The 26,315-nt window shown below is 47.2% G+C and overlaps 1 protein-coding gene across 4 annotated transcripts in view; it reads left to right on the top strand.

Moving 5' to 3' along the window:
- Slc5a11 (solute carrier family 5 member 11) overlaps positions 1–26,315 on the top strand; it is a 47,470-nt gene that overhangs the window by 9,463 nt on the left and 11,692 nt on the right. For 3 of the 4 annotated variants that reach the window (XM_055627587.1, XM_055627588.1, XM_055627589.1), the window contains exons 2-10: positions 2,237–2,394; positions 5,928–5,999; positions 7,016–7,120; positions 8,471–8,530; positions 13,955–14,059; positions 15,499–15,604; positions 19,053–19,133; positions 23,094–23,299; positions 25,778–25,913. In XM_055627587.1, coding sequence (XP_055483562.1) covers positions 2,237–2,394; positions 5,928–5,999; positions 7,016–7,120; positions 8,471–8,530; positions 13,955–14,059; positions 15,499–15,604; positions 19,053–19,133; positions 23,094–23,299; positions 25,778–25,913 — 1,029 coding nt within the window. Of the gene's footprint in view, positions 1–2,236; positions 2,395–5,043; positions 5,084–5,927; positions 6,000–7,015; positions 7,121–8,470; positions 8,531–13,954; positions 14,060–15,498; positions 15,605–19,052; positions 19,134–23,093; positions 23,300–25,777; positions 25,914–26,315 lie in introns of those variants that run through there. The other variant, XM_055627590.1, reaches the window with a different exon arrangement.

Here is a 26,315-nt window from a genome sequence, read left to right as displayed (position 1 = left end):
CAACCCTCTCACTTGAGCTGTGCTACCTGGACAAGCTATGTAACATTTAACTCCTTCTACAAAATAAGGATGAACTCACAGTTCTCTGCCTGCCTCTGCCTCCCTGAGTGTTGGATTAAAGATGTGTACCACCAAGCCAAGCCTTTTTCCTGTGAGTTCAAGGCCAGCCTGGTCTACAAAGTGAGTCCAGGACAGCCAGGGCTACACAGAGAAATACTATCTCAAACAACAACAACAAAAAGATGAAAAGGTGATAATGACAATGCCCACTTTGCAGCATAGAAAATACTTTAGAAGGAGTCCCAGCAGGTAGCAGGTGCTGTGTAGGCATATATTAAACATATGCAATTTATAGAAAGATACAGCATTAGGATAAGACTTCAGTGTCTGGTTGACTCCTCTCTTTACTCTGGCCACATAAAGGAGTGTGCTTATAAGTCTTCTTCTTCTCCTTCTTCTTCTTCTTCTTCTTCTTCTTCTTCTTCTTCTTCTTCTTCTTCTTCTTCTTCTTCTTCTCCTCCTCCTCCTCCTCCTCCTCCTCCTCCTCCTCCTCCTCCTCCTCCTCCTCCTTCTTTTGCTGCTGCTGCTGCTGTCAATTCAACACAAATGTAAACATATTTGGGAAGAGGGACTTTCAGTTGAGGGAATGCCTTCACCAGATCGACTTCGGGGCAAGTCTGTGGAACATTTTTCTGGCTAATGATTGATGTGGAAGGGTGTTAAAGTTATTTTTATAAAATTGTTTGTTTCTCAGTTTCTCTCCTAACCTGGCTATCACACAACTAATTGAGACTCTATTATATTATTTAGACAAGCTTCACAGCATAAGAACTGAGCAGTTATTACTCTATTCTTAACCTTCTATGCTAATTTGTCTTCCTCCCAGCATAGATCCCAGAGATACTGGTACAGCTCCTCTCTCTCCTGATGGTTCCTGGACCTCTCCTCTATTTCCTCCTCTCATTCCTCTTTCTCAACCTGGCAGGAAGTCCAGCCCTATTCTCTTCCCTGCTCAGTGACTGGCTGTAAAATGCTTTCTTGGCATATCTGGGGACAATTGGGGAGCGATGTTCATACAACATTGAGACAGGAGAATCTCAGAACCAGGATTGCAACCAGATATGGGGGGGTACAGAAATCAGCATGTAAATTACACAATAACCTTCCACCTACAGAAAGGTCCAGCTCACTATGAGCAGTGCTATCCTAAGCAGGTGGTCCTGCACTATATAAGAAAGCAGGCTGAGCAAGCCATGGGGAACAAGACAGTAAGCACCATTTCTCTATGGCCTTTGCATCAGTTTCTGCCTCCAGGTCCCGGCAAGAATTCCTTTCTCAGCTTCCCTCAGTGATGGGCTGTGACATGGAAGGGTGAGTCACATACACCCTTTCCTTACCAAGTTGCCCAGTATTTATAACTGCAATAGAGAGCAACCTTAAGATACTTGGAAAGAGGGAATCTCAGTTGAGGACTGATGCATCAGATTAGCCTGTCTGGAGACAGTTTCTTAATTGCTACAACTGATATGGGAAGGTCCAGCCTACTGCAGGCAGTGCCATCCCTGGGAGATAGGCCTGGGCCGTGTGAGAAAGGTAGCTCGATGTGAGCCTGGGAGGGACCAGTAAGCAGTGTTCCTCCATGGTCTCTGGTTTAGTTTCACCACTGAGCTCCCGGCTTGGCTCAGTGATAGACTGTGACATACAAGATGGGAAAAACTCTTTCCTCTCCAACTTGCTCTTGGTCACGGTGTTTGTCATAGTCACAGAAACTAGACTGGGACAAAAGGCATGCGGGAACTTTCTGCATCTTCTTCTCTTTTGACTGGGTCTTGCTACGTAGCCCTGGCTGGCTGGCCTCATACTCAGTGATCCTCCCACCTCGGCCTCCAAAGGGCTGGGATTACTAACGTGCCCAGTGCTGTCTGTGCTCTTTGAATTATTTTTTTTAATACAAACTGAGCGAGTAGTCGAATTGTCAAAACAAAACCAAACAAACCAAGCACAGTGATGTGCGCTCCTTTTGTGTATTTTCTGGGTGGGTGGAAGGGTGGTTAGATGGTCATTGTTGGAGGGATGGGTCTGACTTCCTAAAGCCCTGTCTCTAGCACACCTTCATCCAGGTAGCTCTCTCTCTCACTCTCCCCACCCCCCCCTCGTTTCTTCATGGGGTAAGCCACAGATGGAGTGAAGAAAGCCACTCTGGGATCTGGAGCTAACATTGCTTTGCTCTCCTCAGGACTGAGAGGGACATTCAGCACCATGGAGAGTAGCACCCTCAGCGCTCAGCCTTCACAGTCTGATGGCCTGGAGGCCTTTCCCCAGAAGAGCCTGGACCCTGGGGACATTGCTGTCCTGGTTCTGTACTTCTTCTTTGTCCTGGCTGTTGGATTATGGGTAAGCCAGGAGATGAGGTGAGAGATGGGGCAATCTGATCAAAACCCCAGAGTAAACCCTGTCCCTTGGGAAAACAAGATACCAAGAGGGGAACAAACAATCTATAGCAATTAGGATTTGAAACATGTAAAGGCAAGTGATCTCCGTGAGTTCAAGGCCAGCCCGGTCTACGCCGCAACTTCCAGGCAATTCAGGGATACACAGTGAGACCCTGCCTCCAAACATTCCCCCAAAATACGTAGGGTGGCTGGGGTACAAGTGAGTGGTAGACACTTGGCTGGAATAGGAAGGCCTTGGATTTTTTTTAATGCACTGTGTGTTGGCTATGTTGGGCAATAAGTTAATGCATGCACACTTAGATTATTTCATGTAATTTGGGGGTGTGGGATCTCCTGAACTGGATTGCAGGTGGCTGTGGGCCAGCTGATGTGGGTGCTGAGAACCACACTCTAGTTCTCTGCAAGAACAGTAAGCACTCTTAAGCACTCTGAGATCTCAGCCAGGCCCTGAAGGTAGATCTTATACTCATTTTACAGATTAAAAAAAAAAAAAACAAAACAAAAAAACTCTAGGCTCAAAGACCTGAGATTCTAAATTATGAGACTTGAAGCTAGAAATCCTTATTTCCTTTACTTTGAGGCCTATTCTCTTACACACACACACACACACAATGTGTATATGTATGTATGTACATATATATGCATTTTCACAGTAATATAGTTACAATCATGTGTTCCAAAAGGAATAGTAGCTTAATAAATATCCTGTAAGGTCCCATTATGACCCCCCTTCATAGGTGTTAATAAATATCCTATAAGGTCCCATTTTGACCCCCCTTCATAGGTGTTAATAAATATCCTATAAGGTTCCATTTTGACCCCCCTTCATAGGTGACCACTGTTACTAATAAGTGAAAATTGGGCGCACATTCATCAATGTATTCTTCCAGGTTTAAAACCAAATCAAATCAAAGGCTACGTACTTTGGAGACAAAGTCTTGCTGTGTAGCCTCGTCTGGCTTCAAACTAGTGAGTCTCCTGCCTCGGTCTCTCAAATGCTAGAATTACAGGTATGCAAGCAGACGGAGCAAATGTACGTGGGTGTGTGTGTCAGAGCAAATGTAAGTGTGTGAGAGAGACAAAGCAAACATTAGTGTGTCTCTGTGTGTGTGAGTGTGAGTGTGTGTGTGTGACTGTGTGCACTACAGTGTGTGTGTCTGTGCATCTGTGCTGTAGTGCGTGTGTATGTATGTGTGTTGTGGTGTGTGTATGTGTGTGTGTGTATTGCTAAAGACAAGGTAACTGATGACTGTGCTGGTCTAACCTTGCTGTTTCCGCCCAGCCCTGTCTCTTAGACATCTTTTGTGTCAGCACAAAGAAGCTCCTTCATTTTCTTAAAAGTTGCAGGGTGAGCTGGGCGCGGTGGCGCACGCCTGTAATTCCATCGCTCAGGGAAGCAGAAGCAGGTGGATTTCTGTGAGTTCGAAGTCAGGCTGGTCTACAAAGCGAGTCCTAGTCTATAGAGCAAGTCCAGGACAGACCAAGCTACACAGAGAAACCCTGTCTCAAAAAAAAAAAAAAAAAACCATAAAAATAAAAAAGAGTTGCAGGTTGTTCTCCCCTCAGAGTCTCCCAGCGTAACTCATGCAAGTGCTGTTGTGCTGAGGGTCATTTGGGCTCCTGTTCTCCCGCCTCTTACCACAGCATTGGAATAGGCCAACTCTGCCCTCATTATTCCGGAGTGCAGCTAATGCAGGACGCTTTCCCCTCAGTAGCTTTGTCAGGTTTCAAGGTAATACACGTTTGTAATTTGACAGTTGCCATCAGATGTCCTTCTTAAGCTGGTTTTAGTCTGCATCCTCAGCATCGATGTGTGCCAGCCTGTTCGCCACCCTGGGCAGCTACGTGCTCTTCTCGTCTTTGTCAGCCTGACATGGGAAAAGGATCTCTCAGGGCACTGTTAACATTCCCTTACAGTGCACGAGGCTGGGCATCCTTTTAGAGGGTCTGTCTAAGAACTACTTACGGCGTCTGGCAAGATGGCACGGCTGCCAAGTCCAGTAGTCCCAGAATTCACTCACATGGTGGGAGGAGAAAGCTAACGCTCACAAACTGTCTTCTGACTTCCACACATGTGCCACGGCACACACATGGATAAATTAATAAGGGTAATTTAAAAACGTAAATAAAAAATGCTTACCCATTATGCATGTTCTGACCCCCAGGGTGGCACAAACTGGCATAGCGAGGTTTGACTGTAATCCCCAACACTTGGAAGATGCAAGCAGGAGGATTAGAAGTTCAAGGTCACCTTCAGCTACAGAGAGACTTTGAGACCAAGCCTAGGCTGCATGAGACCTTGGAGAAAGAGAGAGGGGAGAGACAGAGACAGAGACAGAGACAGAGACGGAGAATATGAGAATGAACCCCTTACATTTCCTGCCAAATCTCATGTTGGAATTTAATTCCTGTGTCATGGTATGAAGAGGCAGGATCTTCAGAAAGGGAGTTTCAGGAGGGAGCGGGCATTCTAAAAGAGATGAGGGTACCAGCCAGGGCTTTTCTGTACCCTTCTTCTCTCCTGCTGCATGAGGGAGGACACAAAGGAAGCTGCATTCTAAAGGGACAGGCTTTCTCCAGAGTTTGAACCTGCTGGCACCTTGACCTTCGACCCTGAGCTCTCCAGAACTGTGAGAGAGATGTTTTCATGTTTACAGATCCCTACCTCTGGGCACTTTGTTACAGCACCTCGGAGAGACTGGGGTTCAGTCTCAGTCTCTTCAACTGTGATATGAGCCCTAAACCTCCTAGGGGCGGGTGGTGGGGGGGTGAAAGAAGCCACTGTTGGCTGTGCATGGCACGTGTCTTTAATCCCAGTACTCAGGAGGCAAAGGCAGGCAGATCTCTGAGTTGTGCCAGCCTGGTCTACAAAGTGAGTTCCAGACCAGCCAGTGCTGGTGAACCCATCTCAAAATTTAAATTAAAAAAATGTATTTTAAGAAATGAGCTGGCGCCGGGCACAGCGGTGCACCCCTGTAATCCCAGTACTTGGGGAGGGAGAGGCAGAGGCAGGCGGATCTCTGAGTTTGAGGTCGTCCTGGTCTACAAATCGAGTCCAGGACAGCGAACGCTACACAGAGAAACCCTGTTTGAAACAAAACAAAACAAAAAGAAAAGAAAAGAAGGAAAGAAAAAAAAATTAAAATAAATGAACTGGTGCTTTGGGATACTATACAGGAACAGTTTCCAGAAAACAGTAAGATCCATTCTGAGCTTCCATTGGCAGGCCACAGGTCTGCAGCTCAGATGTCTTGAGGGCCTTGCATGCTATCTCAAACGTGAAGCGGGGACTGTCAGGACTGCCCTGACTAGAGAGGAGATCTTTATCTTTAAAGACATTCACACAGAAGTTTCAGTCAAACAAAATGAATCTCAGTTAAAATGTGGCCTGGCAGGCCACAGCCCCCTCCCCCCACCCCCTTTGGGTGCCTGAGGGCTGGCATTCTACTCACCAAGTCTTCTTCTTGTTTGCAGTCCACGGTGAGGACCAAAAGAGACACCGTGAAAGGCTACTTCCTGGCTGGAGGCAACATGGTGTGGTGGCCAGTAAGTGGGCTCTGGTTCAGTTGATCTGTTCTCAGGCGGGGGTGGCGTTCTGTGGTAGATGCTTGCCTCGTGTGCTCAAGGCTCTAGTTCCCATCCCATCGGTGCAAAAGCTAGGTCTTAAGTCATTTCCCCGGGACCCTTCAAGCTCTGACATGGTTTTGCTCCTTGTTGTCTTCAAGTTGGAGTGAAAACTAGAGAAAGTCTCACTCTAATTCAAATTTATTTACGTAAAAAGAACCTACCAGCCAACCCACAGGACAGTAGCAGAGGCCCAATTTATTACTGTTACTATGACCAGATGACATAGTTTCTTAGACTGTCCCTCCACCGTGTATTGATCTAGCATCTATGTGTTATCAGTCTTTCAGTCAATATATATACAGCCCATCTGCCATGCATCATCCGCCCATCAATCCATCCATCGTTTGCCATTTGTCTGTCACCCATCTGCTTTAGCTTCTTCTCTCCTTCTGTAAGATCTCCACGACCAAACACTTCGAGCTTCATGGCAACAAGATGGAAAACACCACTCCAGGTCCAGGCCTGCATGAGCAGAGCATCTGTCATCCTGGCAGTAGCTCTGGAAAATCTTTTATCTCTGACTGCATCTCAAGCTTATCACTGTACCAGCGGCCATGGCTCGGGTTCACTGCTGTTCTGCCCGGGCTTAGGCCTGACTGTCACACGCAACGCCACACCTAAGGAGCACATGCTGAGCTGCTGAAGTCTGAGTGAAAATTAAAGGCTATTCCTGGGCCCGAGTGGACTGGATGTTGAAGGCATAGATAACAAATACAATTAGCCATTCTTTTTTAGGTGTATCTACAGATACTGTCAAATATGTACACATGTGTGCGCTCGCGCACACACACACACACACATGCACACACACACACACGCACATGCACACACACACACACACACACACACACAGAGTGGTCAGAACTGGGAATAGGGACATTTTCCCAGGTCCAGCTCCCAGATCCTTCCTGTTCATCCCGTTCATCTCCCCACAGGTGGGTGCCTCCTTGTTTGCCAGCAATGTTGGAAGTGGACACTTCATTGGCCTCGCAGGGTCCGGTGCCGCTGTGGGCATTTCTGTTGCCGCCTATGAGCTTAATGTGAGTTGTGTCACCATGCATGCAGACGCCCCTCCCTTTGTTCTGCAGTGGAACCCGAGGGAGGCATGAGAATGCTTGGCACCTCAAAAGTGAAATGATGCGTTTAGTTAAAGCAAATGTAAGAGGCTTCAAAGAGGATCCTGGACAACAAAATTTATTTGTGTCTCTCTGTATCCGCTTGATGGGGACCCATAATGCCAGAACCCCCAAATCAAAAGGGCAAGGGCTCAGGGCTCAGGATGCTTCCTCGTATCTGTAGAAAGTGGCAGGTGACAAGGCATAGCTGTCTATTTTAGGCATCCATTGGCTATCACAGAAACGAAGTGCTCAGCGTCCCCTGTCCTTCGTGTCCCTGGAGACACAGAAATGCACCCTTCACACCCTTCTCCACGGCAGGCATCTCACAGACTAGCTTCTCCTGGAGGCAGTCGTGTCATTCCTAATTATAAACATTGTAAAGTCCTTACCCCCATGCCAGGCACAGACTTAAATATGTCACACGCACTCTCACACAATGGAGTCCCCTACAGGCTAGGACCAGGTAGCCTCAGCGCTTATGCTTGCAAGCTGTTTTACCTTGGTCAAGTTACTCTTCTGGACCTCCTGCGTACTCTAAGGGGTAGTAAAGGTCCCTGCCACACAGCATCAGAGTGAGGATTAACCGAGCTCTTGATTGCGAATGTTACACAAGAGTGCCTGGCATGGTCTAACGGCTCATTCAGTACCCCTGGGGCTGAGAAGCACCCTGGTGAGGTCCTCTTAGGTCTAATTCATAAGGGAGGAGATGAAAGCTCTTGAGACCTATGGTCACTCTCCCAGAATCCTCAGCTCCCTGTTAGTATAGCCCACCACTGCAGAGGAGACAGAAATAGATGTCTCTGAGTCTTTTATCATTTCCCTCTCTTACTTAATCCTCTTCTGTCTCTTTTTAAATTTTATTTTGCTCTGTTTCAAGACAGGGTTTCTCTGTAGCCTTGGCTGTCCTAGACTTGCTTTGTAAGACCAGGCTGTCTCGAACTCACAAGAGATCTGCCCGCCTCTGCCTCCCTGAGTGCTGGGATTGCAGGCGTGTGCCACCTAGCCTGGCTCCTTGTTTTGTTTTTTGAAGGTCTCACTGTATTGCTCATACCACTCTCAAGAGGCCATCTCAACCCCCAAGAAGCTGAGGCTTCAGGCGCTCTTCCCTATGCTGTTAGTCATTTAAAAAACGGACATATAAAGGCCAGGGAAAGCAAACGCTCAGCAAGGAAGAGGCTAAATCGGGGGTGGAGTGCCATCAGACTGACTCAAGGCTCAGGGGAGTGACTCCGTCACGTGGGCAGAGCCTCTCTGACTGTGCTTGTTGGACAGGGCTTGTTTTCTGTGCTGATGCTGGCCTGGATCTTCCTTCCCATCTACATTGCCGGCCAGGTGAGTGTGAAGCGGGAGGTGGGCGTGGGAATACCCTGGGGGAGGCCAGCCCGCGTCCCCTCCCACTCGTGGACAGCCATCAGACAGCCACTAAGTCTCCTGGCACTAGGAACAGCTGCCGTGCAGGTGAGTAAGGGAACCCCATCCCTTGCAGTCCTGACTGGTACCCAATATCCACGGACTGGACGGGGTACTGAGAGGCTGGCCCCCAAAACATCTTTTTAATGTCAGGACCCAAAGATAAACCTTTCGATCCCTTATATGCTTAAGCCATAACACGTTGCTTTTAGCTAAAACACCCGCACACATACATATCTGTGTGCATGTATGTGACACAGTGGTTGAGCTTTTTCTGAATGAGATGGCGTGTCAGCATAGTGGTGCGCAGACCAGATATCCATGTAGGTTTGTGTGTGTGTGTGTGTGTGTGTCTTCTAAGGATGGAATCCAGAACTGCTACCACTGAACCACACCCCTAGCCTAGATGTGGCAGAAAGCAGCTTGCAAAGGCTTTCAACCGACTTTAACTTCGTAATGTGTAAATTTAAAAATAGACAAAGGAGAAGGAGTCTGGGGATTAGAAATTACGCAGAGTTAAAAAGTGGTGGCGCGGGGACGGAGGGACTCCCTTGGGGAGAGTCTGCCAAGAGTGTAAAGGAAGCTTAGATGAGCAGGCGTCCTGGGCCCGCTCGCGAACTCGTGTAAAATAGGGAAAATGGAGTGCATACACAAAATATCTCAGGTACCCCAACACAGTGATGTGTGTGTGTGTGTGTGTGTGTGTGTGTGTGTGCATAAGTGTGGGTACACAGAGGGTTCTGGGGGTTGAGCTTGTGTCTGATTTGGCCTGCAAGCGTCTTCACCCGCTACTGAGCAGTAGGTTTTATCTGATCAGACAGGGAAGGAGAAGGATGGTGAGACACAGGCTGTTCGTCAGGGCTGAAGTGGGATTGACGGGTTTTCTCAGACATCGGATCCGATTTCCTCTGACAAGTACAAAACGCTGTCACCTACTGGGGTTAGCTATGGGGAGTGGAGTGCGGTTGAGAAAGGTCACAGAGATCTGAGATAACTGTTCACAGCAGAGATTAGCAATGGCCACAGTGCCTTCCAAGGAAGAGGGGCCGTCCTCGCCATGGTGCGTAAAGCCAGGAAAAGGGACAGTGTGAACAGAGCTGTATACCACTCCTACTTTCTTATAACAAGATGAAACTGGGGCTTTGGTGCGGAGGCCAATGGTTCCCTGCTAGCCCAGACACACGAGGCCCTGGCTTCCATGCCCAGCATGATAAAATAGGGAAAATAAAACTCCTGGGTTTTTAAAAAGACCTCCTTTGGGTGACGCCTTCCAAGTGTGCAGAGGAGAGAGTGAGCCCGTGCTGGCAAAGAGCCACAGTACTGAGAACACGGACCATCACTCTCTGTGCTTTTATTGGGAAGTAAAGGCAGGCATGGCAGCACATAGTGAACATACAGCAAAGCCGTAAAGCACAAACGTGCCGCTCGGCAAACTGTTGTGAAATGAACACCCACGTCCGGACATAAACCTCTTCTAGATGCTTTCTCTCCCTTTAGTCCTGATCGCTCATTTCCTGGCTTAGCGTCACACTTAGAATGAAACCCCTGTGCCATGGAGTGCAATGCCGTTGCTCTAACTCCTTCAGGCTGTGTGTGCCTCGAATTGGGATGTGTGTGCCTGGCTACCCTAGCTTCACAGTGAGGCGAGACGAGAATCCACTGTGCTGTAGGGTTACACAGAGCAAGTCCAGATCCCGCAGCTAACCTCTCTGTCACCTGTGGGCTTGCAGTTTGTTCCCCTGCGCTGTGAGGGACAGAGCGGCTAGTGATGCTTTCTTACATGTTATTTTGAGACAGGGCCTTGCTCAGGCTCACCCCCACCCCCCACCCCAAATCCTCCTGCCTTGGCTCCTGAGTACTGGGATTGCAGATAGGTTCCTCTACTCCTGGCTTCTACAAGTCTTGATGCCCAGGAATACATGCCGAGGGGGAGAACCTTCCGTGAGTGGGGCCGCCAGGCTTATCTTACTTAGGTCCACATGACGCTGCCAAGAACAGTTTCTCCCAGAGCAGTTCCACTCTCCACTCCCTACCCCCGCACCCCCGCAGTGTTTAACAGCCAAGTTGCCCAGTGTTTAATATCCTTGCCATGTTATAATATCATTGCATCATGTTAAAATCCTGTGATATGAGTGTGTGGATGTCTGTGTGTGTGTATTTGTGTGAAACCAAGGGTGGAGCCTGGCCTTGCACAGGCCAGGGGGGCATTCTGTCATTAAGTTTCCCCTAAGCATTCACTGAATTACTGGAGTTTCTCCATAAGCACATTTCAGTTTTACCATAGTCCCTTTTTCTCATTGATCAGGAAGTCCCTTTTCTTTCAATGTCTTGTGTAAAAATGTCATTTTCTAGTTAGGTTTGCTGGTGCATGCCTGTTATATTAGCATTCAGGAGGCTGTGACAGAAGGATTGCCATGAGTTTGAGACCAGCCTGGGCCCTAGAGTAAGACCTTCTCTCAAGTAATAATAATAACCAAAATCTTTACCTACTCCGAGGTCATAAAGATATTTTTCTGTGTGCTGTCTTTGAAAACTTCCCATTTGCTGTTATCCACTAAGAATTATTTTATTATTACATTAGTTGTTATTTGTGTGTGCATGTATGTGTGTGGGCGTACATGCATGCTTCTGGACATTCACGACCAGGCCAGAGGTCAGCCTTGGGCACTGTTTTTCAGGAACCAACACCTTATTTTTTAAGGAGAGGAATTGTCACTGGGACCTGAGGCTTACCAAGCCGACTAGGCTGACTGACTAGGATCCTCATGTCTCTGCCTCCTCAGCACTGAGGTTTCTAAGTGTGCTGCCGCACGGGCTTTTTACATGGCTTTTTGCTTGGGATCAAACTCTGGCCCTCTTACTAGCACAGCAGGTATAGGCTGGGCACCCTCCTCTCCCACCCTTAGACGTCAGTGTACTTCACAGACTTCGCGCATTTCCAGCCCTTGGATGTCGCTGTCTAGTTACCATGGGAGAGGACAACATCAAACATTCCCCATCTTTAGAGACTGGCTTTGCTTATGAACATGGAGATTGAGCCATAGCCTTCAAGAATCCACCGAGTAACCACAATGCTCTTCTCTCATTTCCAAGCGAAGAGCCATGCATTAAGCTTCATGAAGGGTTACAACCAGGCAGCGTTGATTCAAGGGAGTAGTGAGGGGTTCCCATGGGCATGGGTGAAAGGCAGACTGGATCTGATCTAGAGAGAGGATACAGTTTCTGGGGTTCCCTTCAAAGCCTCCACCATCAAGAGAGAAAAAGTGTGTGTGTGACATAATGTGGAGCTAGAGTGGAAATCTCTAAGGGTGGCTGTCTTTTGTTCAATTTATCTTGTTTTGGTTAGCTTTGGGGGCCGTCTCCGTATGTGGCCCAAGCTGACCCTGAATTTGTAATCTCCCTGCCAGGATGATGGCTGTGTGCTACCACGTCTTGCTGCTGCGTTTATTTCTTCTGCCCATCCAGTTAGCACCCAACAAGAGGGATGGTTCCTGGATGGTCCCCTGGGCCTTCCTCGCTGAGTCCAGCTGCGGTTTGATTCAAACTTTCCTTTGTCCTCTCCATCCTCCTCTTCCTCTTCTTCCTCCTCTTTTTCCTCCTCCTCCTCTCCTTTTATCCTCCTATCCTGTCTTTTAATAACTAGAAACTTTCTGTAGGCAGAAGCTGCAGTTGTCCTCGATTGACTCCAGGGTCCAACAGTAGTCAAAGCCGGCAGCCAATGAGAAGAGTCTAGGTCAGGAACCAAGCCCGGCTGGCGGTTGTCTGACATTTGCAGATGAGATAGCAGTTGAGCAGAGTATCTTTTTTTGGCACAGTTATCTGAGCAGACTGGAGCACCCATTGTACTTTCCGATTAGGTCTCAAGTCTCACAGTACACGGCTCGCCTCAACCTCTCCTTGCATCACTCCTGACAGTGTCAGAGCTCAGTAGAAGATACTTCTGGAAATTTCCTGCTGAGCTTACCTTGCAGCAAACGAGAGGACTCAGGCAGGACACCCATGAGAGACAACACCCCAAATTGCCTTTTGAAGAGAAGCGATGGATAACAAAGCTTTATTGACCCTAGTAAAATATCTCTCTCCATTGCCTTTCAGGGACTTTCTTTTCTTTTTCTTTCTTTCTTTCTTTCTTTCTTTCTTTCTTTCTTTCTTTCTTTCTTTCTTTCTTTCTTTCTCTCTTTCTCTCTCTCTCTCTCTCTCTCTCTCTCTTTCTTTCTTTCTTTCTTTTTTTCCCCAACAGGATCTTACTGTATAACCTTACACTCTCAATTCTCCAGCCTCAGCCTCCTGAATGCTGGGATTATAAGCATAGGCCGTTTTGCTTGGTGAATTTTTTTCCCCTTAATTTTCGAAGTGAGTTTTATTTTGTCCTTAACTGACATGCCATCACGGTGCATGTTTATGTGGTACAGTGTGAGGTGCGCTCATTTTATCAGGGGACGGAGGGCAAAGTCTTGTGTGCAGCTTGTCTGCCCTTAGCGCTTCAGCAATGTTTTATTCTTTGACAGTTTCATATTTATAATCAACATGTTATGATACCCACCCTGGTTTGCCCCAGTGTGTCCCTTACAACTGTGTGCTATCATGGTCTCTACTTCTCCTAAAACCCTTATGTGTCCAGTTAGTGTCACCCATCTGCTCATGGATGGCTTGTCTCTGGCCCTGTGAGCAGCTCTCAGCAACAGGAAGCTGGTAAAAGAGAACAGATAATAACTATATTGCTCTGTTGCTCCTGTATTAATTTTTCCCGGCTTCCTTAAATGTGGGACCGGTTTTCTACTTATGGTAGTAAGTTAAAGTTTCATTTCCAAGAGTTGGAGTATAGTTCAGAGGCAGAACACACTTAATCCAGCGTGCAAGAGGCCCAGAATTCAATTCCCAGCACTGTTTTTTTAAAGTGTATTTTTAATAAAGTTATTTAAGTAAAAAGGTAAGTTCACTTAAATAGAAAAAAAAATAACTTAAAGAAATCCAGCCTGCAGCTAAGCTGCATTCAGAAACACAGTAGTCTGGGTGGCGAGGTGGCTCAGCCAGGAAAGGTACCTGTTTGCCAAGTCTGAAAACCTGAGTTTGAGCCCCAGACCCACAAGGTAGAATGAGAGTCAGCTTCTCTGATTTCTTTGTGTGCTATGGAATGCACTCATCACACACACACACCACCAACAACAATAGTTAGGTGCACAGCCCTGTCTAGACTCAATGCCTCCACAGTCCGCCCCTCAGCCCAGAAAGATGCTCTGTGCTTCTGGGTTTGGTGGGGAGAGAGGAGGTGGGCAGGGCCAGTGGGCAGGCTGAACAGGCAAATGCCAGCAGTCAGCTGGGTGCCATAAGCTGTTTCACCCCCAGGTGACCACGATGCCAGAATACCTGAGGAGACGCTTTGGGGGCAGCAGGATCTCCATCACCCTGGCTGTGCTCTACCTGTTCATCTACATCTTCACCAAGATCTCGGTAAGCTAGACCTGGGGCCTAGCCATGCTCCTACAGCATGGCGAGACGCTAGCCACAGTGCCTAGCGAGAAGTTTCCTTCCCATCTGCTTTTCCTCCTCTGGGGCAGGTTTGATGTTAGAGGGGAGTCAAGGGAAGGAGGCACAAGAAGTGTGCAGAAATAACAGGCAGAAGCAAGGAATCCCTCTCAATTTCTGCCAAAGCTTGTTTGGTGACATCTCGGCGTGAACGGAGATCCAAGAACCACCTGCCCTCCCCTGCCCTGTGACCTTCCTCCAGAAATGAGAGAGTGGTCAGATCTTAATCAGATGAACTGAGGACTGCCTGGGCCTGCTTTGCCCTGACCTTTGGATGGGCTGATTTCCAGGAAGGTGGTAAACACTAGATGCACTGTAACCTCCAGGCACGGGCTGTTAAGCAGGATTGGCTCAAGATGTCACCTCCCGGGGTGGTGCTGCTCTTGTCCCACGTGGAGCAGGGGTGGAAGAAGTTCCATTCAGCACAAACAGCAGCGACTGACTGTGTCCTAGCTGCAGACTCAAGGTGTTCTTGCTAGGATGCTTACTTACAGTCCGGCGCATGGTGAGTATCACCTTAGGAGGAATCCACGTGTTGGAAAGAGGGGTGTTGCCATTCTAGATGGCTGGACCGACACAAGCTAAAGGCGGAAGATGCATGAAAACATGATATGTTGAGAGATGAAACATTTCTGAAAACCCAGAGCCCCTGAAATACAGAGCGAATGAAGAATATGAGAATATGAGGTGAACAGCTTGCCAACTTTGAAGGGCCTGGTGTACAGGCCCTTTCACTTGCCCAGCCCTATCTCGGAAGGCATGAGAGGCATGCAAGAGCTTTAATGGAGTGAAGAATTATATCGTCCTGGGTGGGACACGAAGGTCGCAGGGCAGAGGAGGGCAGAAGCAGGAAGGCCATGAGGTTGCAGCCAGAGTGTTCTCAGAGCAGGGGTTCTCAAACTTAACTGCCCACAAGGCTTTATTTTGAGCCCTTCAATTTAGGATGAGGTGGATGAAAAAAAAATATATATATATGTGAGCTACACACACACACACATATATATATGTGTGTGTGTAGCTCTTCTGTCTGTATTAGAGCTGTATTAGAGCCTGGGAGAGAGCCCGGTCATGATTGCTGTGAATGCCCATCATCCATTCACTCCTTCCTCAATCCACTTATCCACTCCCTGGTCCATGCATCCACCTGTCTTATCCATCCATCCACCCACCCACCCTTTCATGGATCCACACATTCAGCTCCTCCTCTATCCATCCTCCCAGTCCCTCCTCCATCCATTCCCTGGCCCATCTATCCATCCACACACTCCCTCCCTCCACCCATCCACACACTCCTCCTCCATCCACCCAACCCACTCCCTAGCCCATCCACCCATCCATTCACTCATCGACTTCTCATCCCACAGGTGGACATGTACGCAGGTGCCATCTTCATTCAGCAGTCCCTGCACCTGGATCTGTACCTGGCCATAGTGGGGCTGCTGGCAATCACGGCTCTGTACACTGTCGCAGGTATCATGGGGCACGGGCGATGCTCAGAGAGCGGGTGGATAGGGCTGTGGGGCCACCCAGTGTATCCTGACACACCTTCTGGTGTTCCAATATGCTAAGGACATTTACTCACCAAATCTCTATTCTGAGCGATCGGATTTTTAAAAACCATTGCCTAAAGTTGAGAGGGCTACTTAATAAGAAAAGGCAACATTTAAATTCACTTTAAATAAACCAGATAAGGTGGTTCACACCCATCGCTCCAACATGCAGGAGGCTGAGGCAGGAGGATCCTGGGTTTAAGGCTAATCTGGGCTATGTAGTGAGACCCTGTTTCAACAAACAAATCTTCCCACAGCTCCACAATGTTTTCCTATTCCTGTATTCCAGAAGGAATAGTTGAGAAATACTAGGTGTCAAGCATATGAGTCCAAATGTATGATACAAAGTTGGGCAATGAAAATCTAATTTTGGAACCGAGGTTTAGGTAGCTGTATCTTTTTTTCTCTCTTAGATTCGTGTTCAAGAAAGTGCCTGGCACTTAGCAGGCTCTCAAGTAGCTGTTTCTGGAGTAGTCACCTGTTTATCTACTCTGGCTTTGCCCTTCTCTGCCTCTTCTGGGCATAAGTACTTCCACAAAAGGATGTGCACACACCCATATTCATGTGTGTCGATCACCTCCTACGTGCCATGCACCATAGAAAACTGGGTATGGAAATGAGCCAGTAAAACAAAAGTCTCTACTGTAAGGCTGGGTGTGTTGGCTCCTGTCTATAATCCCAGAACTTGGGAGCCTGAGTCAGGAGAATGTTGAGTTCAAGGCCAGTCTGGGCTATACAGAGAGATCCTGTCCTTTGTTTGTTTGTTTTTGTTTTTTTTTCAAGGCATGGTGGTTTCTTTGTAGTCTTGGCTGTCCTGGACTGGCTTTATAGACCAGGTTGGCCTAGAATTCATCGATCTGCCTGCCTCTGCCTTTGCCTCTGCCTCTCTGAGTACTGGGATTAAAGGCGTGTGCCACCCCTGCTCAGCTAAAATCTTGTCTCTTAAGAACACTCCACCACCATTAAAAGAAAACCACTAAAATTAACAACCCCCCCAATTTTTGCTGTCTCTGTCTCTCTCTCATTCTCTCTCTCACACAAACACCACTTATATTCTAGTAGCCATGAGAAAACAAATCATGAACAAGGAAATCAATCGGCAATTAAACTTGATAAATGCTATCATAGGTGACTAAGGAGCTAGGGAGCAATGAAGGGAAAGCTTTAAAAAAAAAAACATTGAATACTCAGTCTAGGGCTCTCAAAGGTGATCTTTCAACTGAATTTAAATGACACGAGAAGTGTGGAGAATCCCAAGGAGAGGGAAGGACAATTGTAAAGCCTGTGGGATGAAAACACACATCCCCCAGCGGCAACGACAACGTGCCCTGTGTCCACTGGCCACCAGGGGGTGCTATTAGAAGGGTTTCCTCAGAGCATGACTGCAGCGGCTCTAAAGAGCCAGATGTCCAGAGGCAGGGAAAGGGGGGTGGGGGAAGAGCCTGGAATTTGCTCCAAGTGTCACAGAACACCACCGGTGGCTCTAATCAGGGAGTGGACACAACCGAACACACACAGAGACCCCTGATAAAGAAGACTACCAGAAGCCATGCACTCTGAGCAGGAGGAGAGGCGTGAGCTAATTCTGGCCAGTCCATCTTTGAACGGAGGAGTCTGTCTCCTCTGTGAGGCTGGAGGTTCTCTGGGGGCACGAGCATGCCACTTGGTGAGCCTGGTGCTCACCAGATATTCAGGGATCAATTAAACAAAACGTTTAATTGTCCCACAGTGCCCAGTAAGTGTGCCATATTCAGTAAGCCTTGGTATGGAAAGAAGATGAGCTCACACGGGGTACCAAATGGTGACCTCTTGGGACTCCTGGCTCACTGGAGAGAACAGCAGAGAACTACGCAGGGATTGTAAACCTGGTCTCCCATCCCTTGAGAGAGGGCTCCATTACTGTCCACCAGGAAGGGGACATTCTAGACACCCTTCTACATGTTTTTCTTAATTTCACAGCAATTTGCCCTCTGGTAAACAGGTCGGCGTTCCTCTCCCGTTACAGAGGGAGACACCGGTGGAGGCTGAAACCGTTGCTCTGTCCACGTGTTGAGACTGATGATTCAGTGAGAACCTCTTAGGCCACCGATACCGTGTCAAGAAGCCTAGGCGCTGTCTTGATTACCTAGAACTCACGGTCTTTTTCCTACCTTAAGAATAAAGGTGTTGGGCCAGAGAGCTGGCTCAGGGGGTTAGGGTGCTTACCAGCAAACCTGTCAGGGCCCAGCCCCCATGTGGCGGAAGCAGAGAACCAAGTCCCTCAAGCTGTCATCCGAACGCCATACATGCATCGTGGCATATGTGTGCACGCGCACACCAGTAAATGTAGCAAAATGTTTTAAAATAAAGCACAGCTCTTGAGAAGGACAAAGGATGAAGGCATTCATGAAGGGGAAAGGAGACACCGAAAAGAGGGGGAGGGCCACAGGGTACACGTGACAGGAGGCCGGGACGATGAGGGCTGAAGAGGAGACTTAAGAACTACTTTTACTTGAATATTCCATAATGAAACTTAATATTCGCTGTGATAATCTAAACTTGTTTTAATTAAAACAAACAAACAAACAAACAAACAAACAAACAAACAAAAACGGAAACATTCCGAGTTAGGCCTGTAGTCCAAGCACCACTTCCTGTGTGACAGAATCTGCTGTGTAACAAGCAACCCTCATGCCATGGAACAAATCGTCTGCACAGTGAGGGGCTTACGCAATGGCCTGCTAATCCCATAATCCCATGCGGTGCCTGGGAGGCTGGCTCGATGGTCTCACCCGGCTCTGTGAAACTATCCTTCCGTGGCAGCTGGAGCAGCTAGCTGGCTGAAACGGATGGCCTCCCTCAGGTGCTGGGTGGTTTGGCTGGGCTGTGGGGAGCAGCTTCCGCACCACTGAGTTAAGTGGGGCCGAGGACCGAACCCAAGGCTGGGCAAGCGCTCTGCCTCTGAGCTCCTTCCAGCTGCCTTGTTTTGAGGCATGGTCTTGTGTTCCCTGGCCTGGTCATGAGGAGGCACAGTAACCCTGCCTGGCCTGCCTCCACCTTCCACATTCTCAGATTCCAGGCGTGCGGTACCACAGTTCCCCGGGGCTTTCCAAAGCAAGTTCTCAGGGCAACAAAGTCCCGGGGCTCCTAGAGGGAAGGGGTGGAGCCCCGTGCAAGCGTGTCCACCCTGTTCTTTTGATCACAGCAAATCACAGGGCCAGGCCGACGTCAAGTTGAGCACCCGGTGAGGTGCAAAGCAATGCTGAGAAATGTTCGTGGCACAATCCCAAGACATCTCTGGGCTCTCCACCTTCTAGGCTCCCTGCAGCCCAGAGTAATCCTCCCTCCCGTGTGAGTGCCTGACCCTAACCTGTGCTCCGCCCTTACAGGAGGCCTGGCTGCCGTTATCTACACGGATGCTCTGCAGACTGCAATCATGCTCATAGGGGCCTTCATCCTGATGGGCTACAGTAAGTGGCGACTTCTGCACAGCTGTATGCATAGTTGCTTGGGTGCAAGCATCTATGGGGGGGTGTAGGGGTGTCTTGTGTCTTCATCTCTCCACGTGAACTCACCAGTTCTACAATGCTAGTCAGTTTGCCACAAAGATTCAGTCTCTGCCTACTACGTGTTGGCATTATACCCAACTAGCTCATCCGTGGGTTCTAGGCCTCCAAGCTCTGGTCCTCATACTTGTACGACAAGTGCCTTAGCTCCTGAGCCTTCTCCCTAGCCTGTACGTCTTTTAGATTTCAAAACTCAAGGCAGTAACTGCTAAGCAACATGGCTAATATGGTAGGATGGCAGCCAGCTGTGGTGATGCATTCATGAAGTCCAGGCATTTGAGAGGCTGAACACGGCTTGAACCCAGGAGTTCAAGGTCAGCCAGGGCAACATAAAGAGACATAATATTGTAAAACAAACAAACAAACAAACAAACAAAAACACCTCAAATCTAGCCAAGTGGCTTCAGACCTCAAACCTAAACCATCTTGCCATTGGCAGTGAAACTGGTAAGATTTGTGGAGAAGCCCAGGAGCGGGTGCCAAAGGCACTGGAGGAATTTTGCTTTTAGCATCGCGCAGGGATCAAGCTTGTGTTTTGCACATATGTGACTTTCAACTTTCAAATGAGATTTCGAAGAAATACCCACGGAGTGATGTATTTGTTTCATGACTCAAACAACGAAAGCCGCTTGCTAACTTTTAGCCAGAGTGATCTTATGTACCCTAGTGAAGAAAAAAAAATTCTTAATTTCTATTCTCTCTCTCTCTGAAAACATCCCTGTTTACTGATCACTTTTGAAAAATGCCTTTACTGTATATAATAATCATGGTTGTGATTCGATTTCCCAGTATGTTAGAGGAGCCCCCACTGCCTTCTGCACCACACTGGGGACGTCTGCAATTCACACTTTTATTCCTCCTTTTACCCTGAGTCCCATCGCCTCCTTTGGTTGCCTTGAAGGTTTCTGCCTCACTTTTTTATTGTTTAACTTTTAATCCCTTATGCTTTTTATCTCATGGTGTAGCTGAGGCTGAACTTCTGAGCTACTGTGCCTGGGTCCTTTACCCTTCATTTTCAGCATTTCTAATACGACAGGTGTAAATGGGGGCTGTGTTTATCCTGATTGAGACTGAGATTTGGGGAATTGTGAATTAATGGCATGTTTTGAGAATAATGATTTCTCACCTCTCCTCTTGCCCCCCTACCTCTCTTCTTCACCTCCACATCCCATCAGTCTGTATTTTATTTTTATTTTTTTGAGAGGGTCTCTCCTGGCTGTCCTGGACCTTGTCATGTGAACCATGCTGGCCTCCATCTCACAGATCTTCCTGCCTCTGCCTCTTGAGTGGTTGGAATTAAATGGACCACCACACTTGGCTAGTGTCTTACTCTTGGAACTCCAAGTGTCACCAGATCCCCTTCATCATGCAGTCTCATGGCCTCTTTTGTATTTCAGTGTGAGTCATTTCTATTTGCCTATTTTCCAGCTTGCTAATGGCTTCTTCAGCTGTGTTGTCTGCTGATGGGTTGATCGAGGAGATATTTGTTATCTTACCATCTATTACAACCTTTCATATTTTCTTCTCTTTTCCTCCCTCCTTCTCCTCTCTTTTTTTTTCCTTCTCTTTCATTTTTCAGTTATTGGGGAGCAAACCCACCCCCCTTATCTCACTAAGCATACACTCTCCCACTAAACTACACCCCGGCCACATTCCTTTTTTCCTTGTGCATCTCTTTGCTGAAATTGTCCATCTAGCATGAATATTGTCCACATTCCTACTATAGCCTATAACCTATTAATCAAGATTATTTTTTCATTTCATGTTGGACAATTGCAACATCTGGGTTACATATCAGTTTGCCTTTATCACTTTGTTTCATAATAGCAGGTCATTTTTCTTTCTTGGCACCTCATAATTTTCTTCAACATTGGACATAATATATGAGACAGTAGAGATTGGGGTAAATTGAATTTATGTTTGGATACAAGCATAGCTCTCTGACCAGGTCACTAGTGGAGGTGCCAATCTGTTTAGAAGTTGAGCTGAGTTTAGATTGTTTTTTAGCAATTGCTCTTTTGCAACCTCCAGCTTCGTATGCCTTGGGCATGTGTTGTGATGAGGTATACTTTTCCAGAGTGTTTTTAAAAATGCCTGTGTTAGTTTCCCCATGGATATAACAGAATGCCTGACACGAACAACCTAGAAACAGGGAGGAAATCTCTCACAGTTTCAGAGATTTCAGTTTATCATTGTGGGTAGGGCCTTGTGGAAGAGAAGTTTGTATCATTATAGCAGGAATCAAGCAGATGTCAGGAAACAGCCAAGTTGAGAGACAGCCACCATACCTTGCTCATGTACAGAGCATGACTTATTAAATCTGATTTAAAAGCAGAAAACCTTAATAGCCCAATTTCTAAAGAAGAAACCAGAGCATTTGATATCTACTGTCCCAGTAGAAACATGAAAAGGATGTTTTCATTACTTGATGCCATATAAAGTAGAAGATACATCTATTGAAATCAAAGAGATAAGGTTATTATTTACAGACACTGATGTGATTGGCTGCCTAATGACCTGGAAGGGGTTGAGTAGATCAAGACTAAAATTCAAAAGGACAACTCCTTTATCTAAGTGTTTTTTTGGTAACCTGGTAGTTCCTACCCTAGTGCTACTAAGAATGTGGTCCACAGCGAGCAACCTCGGTGTCATCCTGGAGCTTGGAGTCCCAGCCCCAAGCCTGATCCTCCAAGTCAGGGCCCACATTTCAGCAGTCAGGCAGAATCCCAGGCCCCAGCCTTTCCTCTGGCCTGTACTGAAATAATCACCAAATGATTCATGTTAACTTCAGGAAGCTTGATCCCACTCCTGTTTCAATTCTATACGCAACTGTTCTTTCTGCTGTGGTCTATCTGATCAAGTTCACTTGCTTCTCAAAAAATTTAATTTCTTTTTATGTGTTGGGTGTTTTGCCTGTGTGTATGCCTGTGTGTATGCCTGTGTGTGTGTGTGTGTGTGTGTGTGTGTGTGTGTGTGTGGTGTTTGCACACATGTCTATGGTGTGTTTGCTCACAAGCACACATGTGGAGGCCAGAAGTTGATGTCAGGTGTCTTCCTCGGTCTCCTTCAGAGGGGTCTCCCACTGCACCTGGAGTTCATGTATTATCCGACTAGATGATCCACAAGCCCTTGGGATCCGCCCATCTTATCTTCTTTTGCTACCCCAATGGTGTGGTTACAGATGTTCACCTTGGTGCCTAGCTCTTACGTGAGAACTGGAGATTCAAACTCAGGTCTTCACATCTGTGAAGCAAGCATTTTTACCCACAGATCCATCTCCTCAGTTCCCTGCTATATGAATACCCGTTTTCATTTTCTGTGTTCACAGCCTCATAACGAAACCATTCTGAGGTCCATTATTTTATCATTTAACATCAGGACCTATTGTTTAATGGAACAGACACGTTTTTGTAGTTTGATGATTGCTTTCTAAATTTTTTTATTAGTTCTCCACGGTTTATATTATGCATTTAGAGATAGTAGTCAGGGCTAGTGAGATGATTCATTGGGTAAAGGCTCTTCCTGCCAGGTCTGATGGCCTGAACTTGATCCCTGGAATTCACAGAATCAGGAGAACACTGACTTCCACAAGTTACTCACTGATCTAACCTTGACACTATGTACACACGAATACACCCGTACACACAAGTCACTGTGGCCAAATAAATAAATTTAATAAAAAAAATTACTCTGAGAAGCAATTTATGGTAGCTACAAAGGCATAAGAGAAAAAGAACAGACGTTAAGAACCCTGAAGAGGACGCTGTTCCTCAGTAGCTCTGCTCCAACTAGGTCACCATCTGTCTCCACTTTGCTGCAGGTTCCATGAGCTCCTAGAAACCTTAAGATTCCTTTGCATCCTAGGTTTTGCAGCTGTTGGTGGGATGGAAGGCCTGAAGGAACAGTATTTCTTAGCCCTGGCTAGTAACCGGAGTGAGAACAGCAGCTGTGGGCTGCCCCGAGAAGACGCCTTCCACATCTTCCGAGATCCGTTGACCTCTGACCTCCCCTGGCCTGGGATCCTGTTTGGAATGTCCATCCCGTCTCTCTGGTACTGGTGTACAGATCAGGTATGAGCTGGCGAATGCCTCCCTGGTCCCCCTGTCCTTGGGGTGGCTGACTTCAGTGGTATGGCTTTGCTGTGTGCTTTCCTCTGTTTCCCCAAGTCCTCTGTTCCTTCCGCTCACTCTCCTACTCTACCAGCTCTTTTACTTCTTACCCTTACAAACGCCAGTGATGAATCTGGAGCTACTGAGTTTTGCAAAGGGGGAATCTTAACATACACGGCTTGATGTCTGGGAAGAGCCAATCATAAGCTCAATTATACAAAGGGGATGATAAATTTCATTTCAAGATTGGCAACGCACATCATTTGTTCAACAAACACCCCAGGCATGCCTCTGGGCAGTTAGGAATCTGGAGCCGACAAGGAGCTACTCTGCTACTTCCTGGGGGAGGCAGAGGAGTGACAAATAAGCATTTCCTGTGAGACATTAAAGGGTGTCACTTTCTAAGAAGTGCAGCGATGCAAAAGAAGTCTAAGAGTGAGGGAAATGAAATTTAAAATAGAGTTGCGTGGAAAAGCGTGACTGACAAAGAGTGACATAAACAAAGTTACCCACTGGCCTACACACACACACACACACACACACACACACACACACACACACACACTTAAAAATAAAAAAGAACCATCCAGTTGCTACAATCTCTGTCTGTTTTAGAATTTGAAAGTCACAGACTGATAGTGGATGGACCCCTTGAGTCCCAACACTTGTCCCCTGGCTCAGTTTCTGTCACAATTTCTGCCGTCATGTCATCAGCAAGCAGTTTGTATTTAACACCATGCTTGACCCTGTGAAACCTGGCAGCTGTCTGATGGAGTTCAGTCTCATAGGTTCCTTCAGAGAAACAGGCCTCAAAGTAGCATCTTTTTTTTTTGCCCTAAATTTATGCACATTGCCTGGAAAGCTAGAGGCCAGTTATGGCAATGATTATCAGTGAGAATTTATCACGTGTTAGACACTATTCTAAGTATTCTAAATATTTCTGCTGTAATTACAAGACTGTTCTGGTACTGGCTCCATTTGGTCAGTGAGGATATTAAGGCGAAGAGAGGTGACACTGTGTGCTCAGGGTCACACAGCCAGGCAGTGAGGAGACAGGATTTGAAGCCAGGCTGTGTATCTCCACCTCTCAAGTGCATAGTGCAGCCAGAGCCAAATGAAGGGCTCATCCCTCACTGCTGGAAGCCCTTTCTCTCTCTGCCTCTTAATGTCCAGGGTGCAGCCCATCAGCTCACGTTCCCTCCACAGCGAGCAATCCCGCCGGGGGCTATGCGGTAGAGTACTTCTTTCCTTTGCCTTCCTACACATTTGCTTATTTTTATTTTATGTCTACGAATGTTTGCTGGAATGTGTGTCTGTGCACCTCGTGTGTCCCTGGTGCCTGAAGAAGTGAGAAGAGGGTGTCAGATCCCCTGGGGCCGAAGTTAGAGATGGTTGTGAAGCCATCATGTGGATGCTAGGAACTGACAATGAATGGTTCTGCCGAAAAAGCAGCCAGTGCTCTTAACTACTAAGCCATCTCTCCAGGCCCTCCTTTACACATATAATATATGTATACACACACACACACACACGTATACATATATAATATACGTATATATGTATATACATATATTATATATGAAGCTGTTCTATTGAGAGATTGTTGTATGTGGTTATTAATATTTACTATTGGTTTATCTTCTAGTAAAGCTTGATGTTAATCTTAAAGAGCTGTATAACCAAATCACCACACAGAGACTGGGTTTTTAGTTAACCTAGAGCACAATGCTGGGCAATATTTACTCCCTCCTAAACCTCCAAGCCCTCAGTTTCCTAACATTTAGATTTCCCACATTATACTTGCTTTTTGTGAAATCTTAGGTCTGGTTCATGCTCCACGTCCTCCAAGATCTCTCCTCCAGCTCTGTTCTCCTAGCTCTCCTCTCGCCCCTTCTCCTCCCACTCATCTCCTGCTTTCTGGCTCCTCCCCTCTTTCCTGTCCTCTGGCTCCTCCCTGCTCAACATTGTGTCTAGCTGCTTTATTTTGTCCTGTTTACACAAGAGTTGAGACAGGATGCTTAGAATGAGTATCACAATGCAATATCCGGATTGAAACCAGAGAGTTAGGGGTGGAGTGGGGGAGAAATCAGTATTTGAATGAACAAGGGTAAGGTGTATACATTAAAAAGAAAAAAACATTATACCAACAAGAGATTAACAGGACTATCTTCAGTACATGCTTTTACCTAACTATGGTAGCCAAAAGGGTACCTTAATTCTAAAGGGAGCTGTAACTGACAAGGTCTAACTCAGGGTATGATATGGAGGGGACAGTGATGGAGTCATGCTCCCCCCCCCCCAGTCAGACCAGGGATAAAGGTGAGGAGAGATGCTGTCTCATAAACAGTGTAGACAGACCCAGCTCTCCATGCCATCACCCCTACCCACCGCCAGGGAGCAAACCGCCCTCAGCTTCCTACTACCTCCCCTTTGTTCCAGGTGATTGTCCAGCGGAGTCTGGCTGCCAAGAACCTGTCTCATGCCAAAGGAGGCTCCCTGATGGCCGCATACCTGAAAGTGCTCCCTCTTTTCCTAATGGTGTTCCCTGGTATGGTCAGCAGAGTCCTCTTTCCAGGTGAGGAGGCTGTTGGGGGCAGAGGTCATCTGTCTGTCTGCAAGTCTCAGGCTCTGGGATATGTTCTAAATGTATCACCCACTGTCCCATAAGAATAGGACTAGAGTCCTGGCTTGGTGGCTGGGTGGAGGTCTCGCCATCCGTCTTCTGACTCAAACAGACAAGGCCCACTGTGGGTGACACTGGGAGTCCTCCACTCTGGTCTTCACACCGCAGACCAGTCTAAGGAACGTGCTTATTCCCCAACGACAAATGCAAGCTGTGTTCTGGTAACTTTGGCCTGATGGAACCACTCCTGTGACAATAAATATCAGGAGACACGAATAACCGTACATGAACACAGACACACACACAGACACACACACACACACACACACACACACACACACACACACACACACA

The sequence above is a fragment of the Psammomys obesus genome, unplaced genomic scaffold (assembly GCF_907164565.1).
Source record: "Psammomys obesus unplaced genomic scaffold, mPsaObe1.curated_primary_1811, whole genome shotgun sequence".
Taxonomy (NCBI): Eukaryota; Metazoa; Chordata; class Mammalia; order Rodentia; family Muridae; genus Psammomys; species Psammomys obesus.
This window is presented reverse-complemented; position numbering and strand designations above follow the sequence as displayed.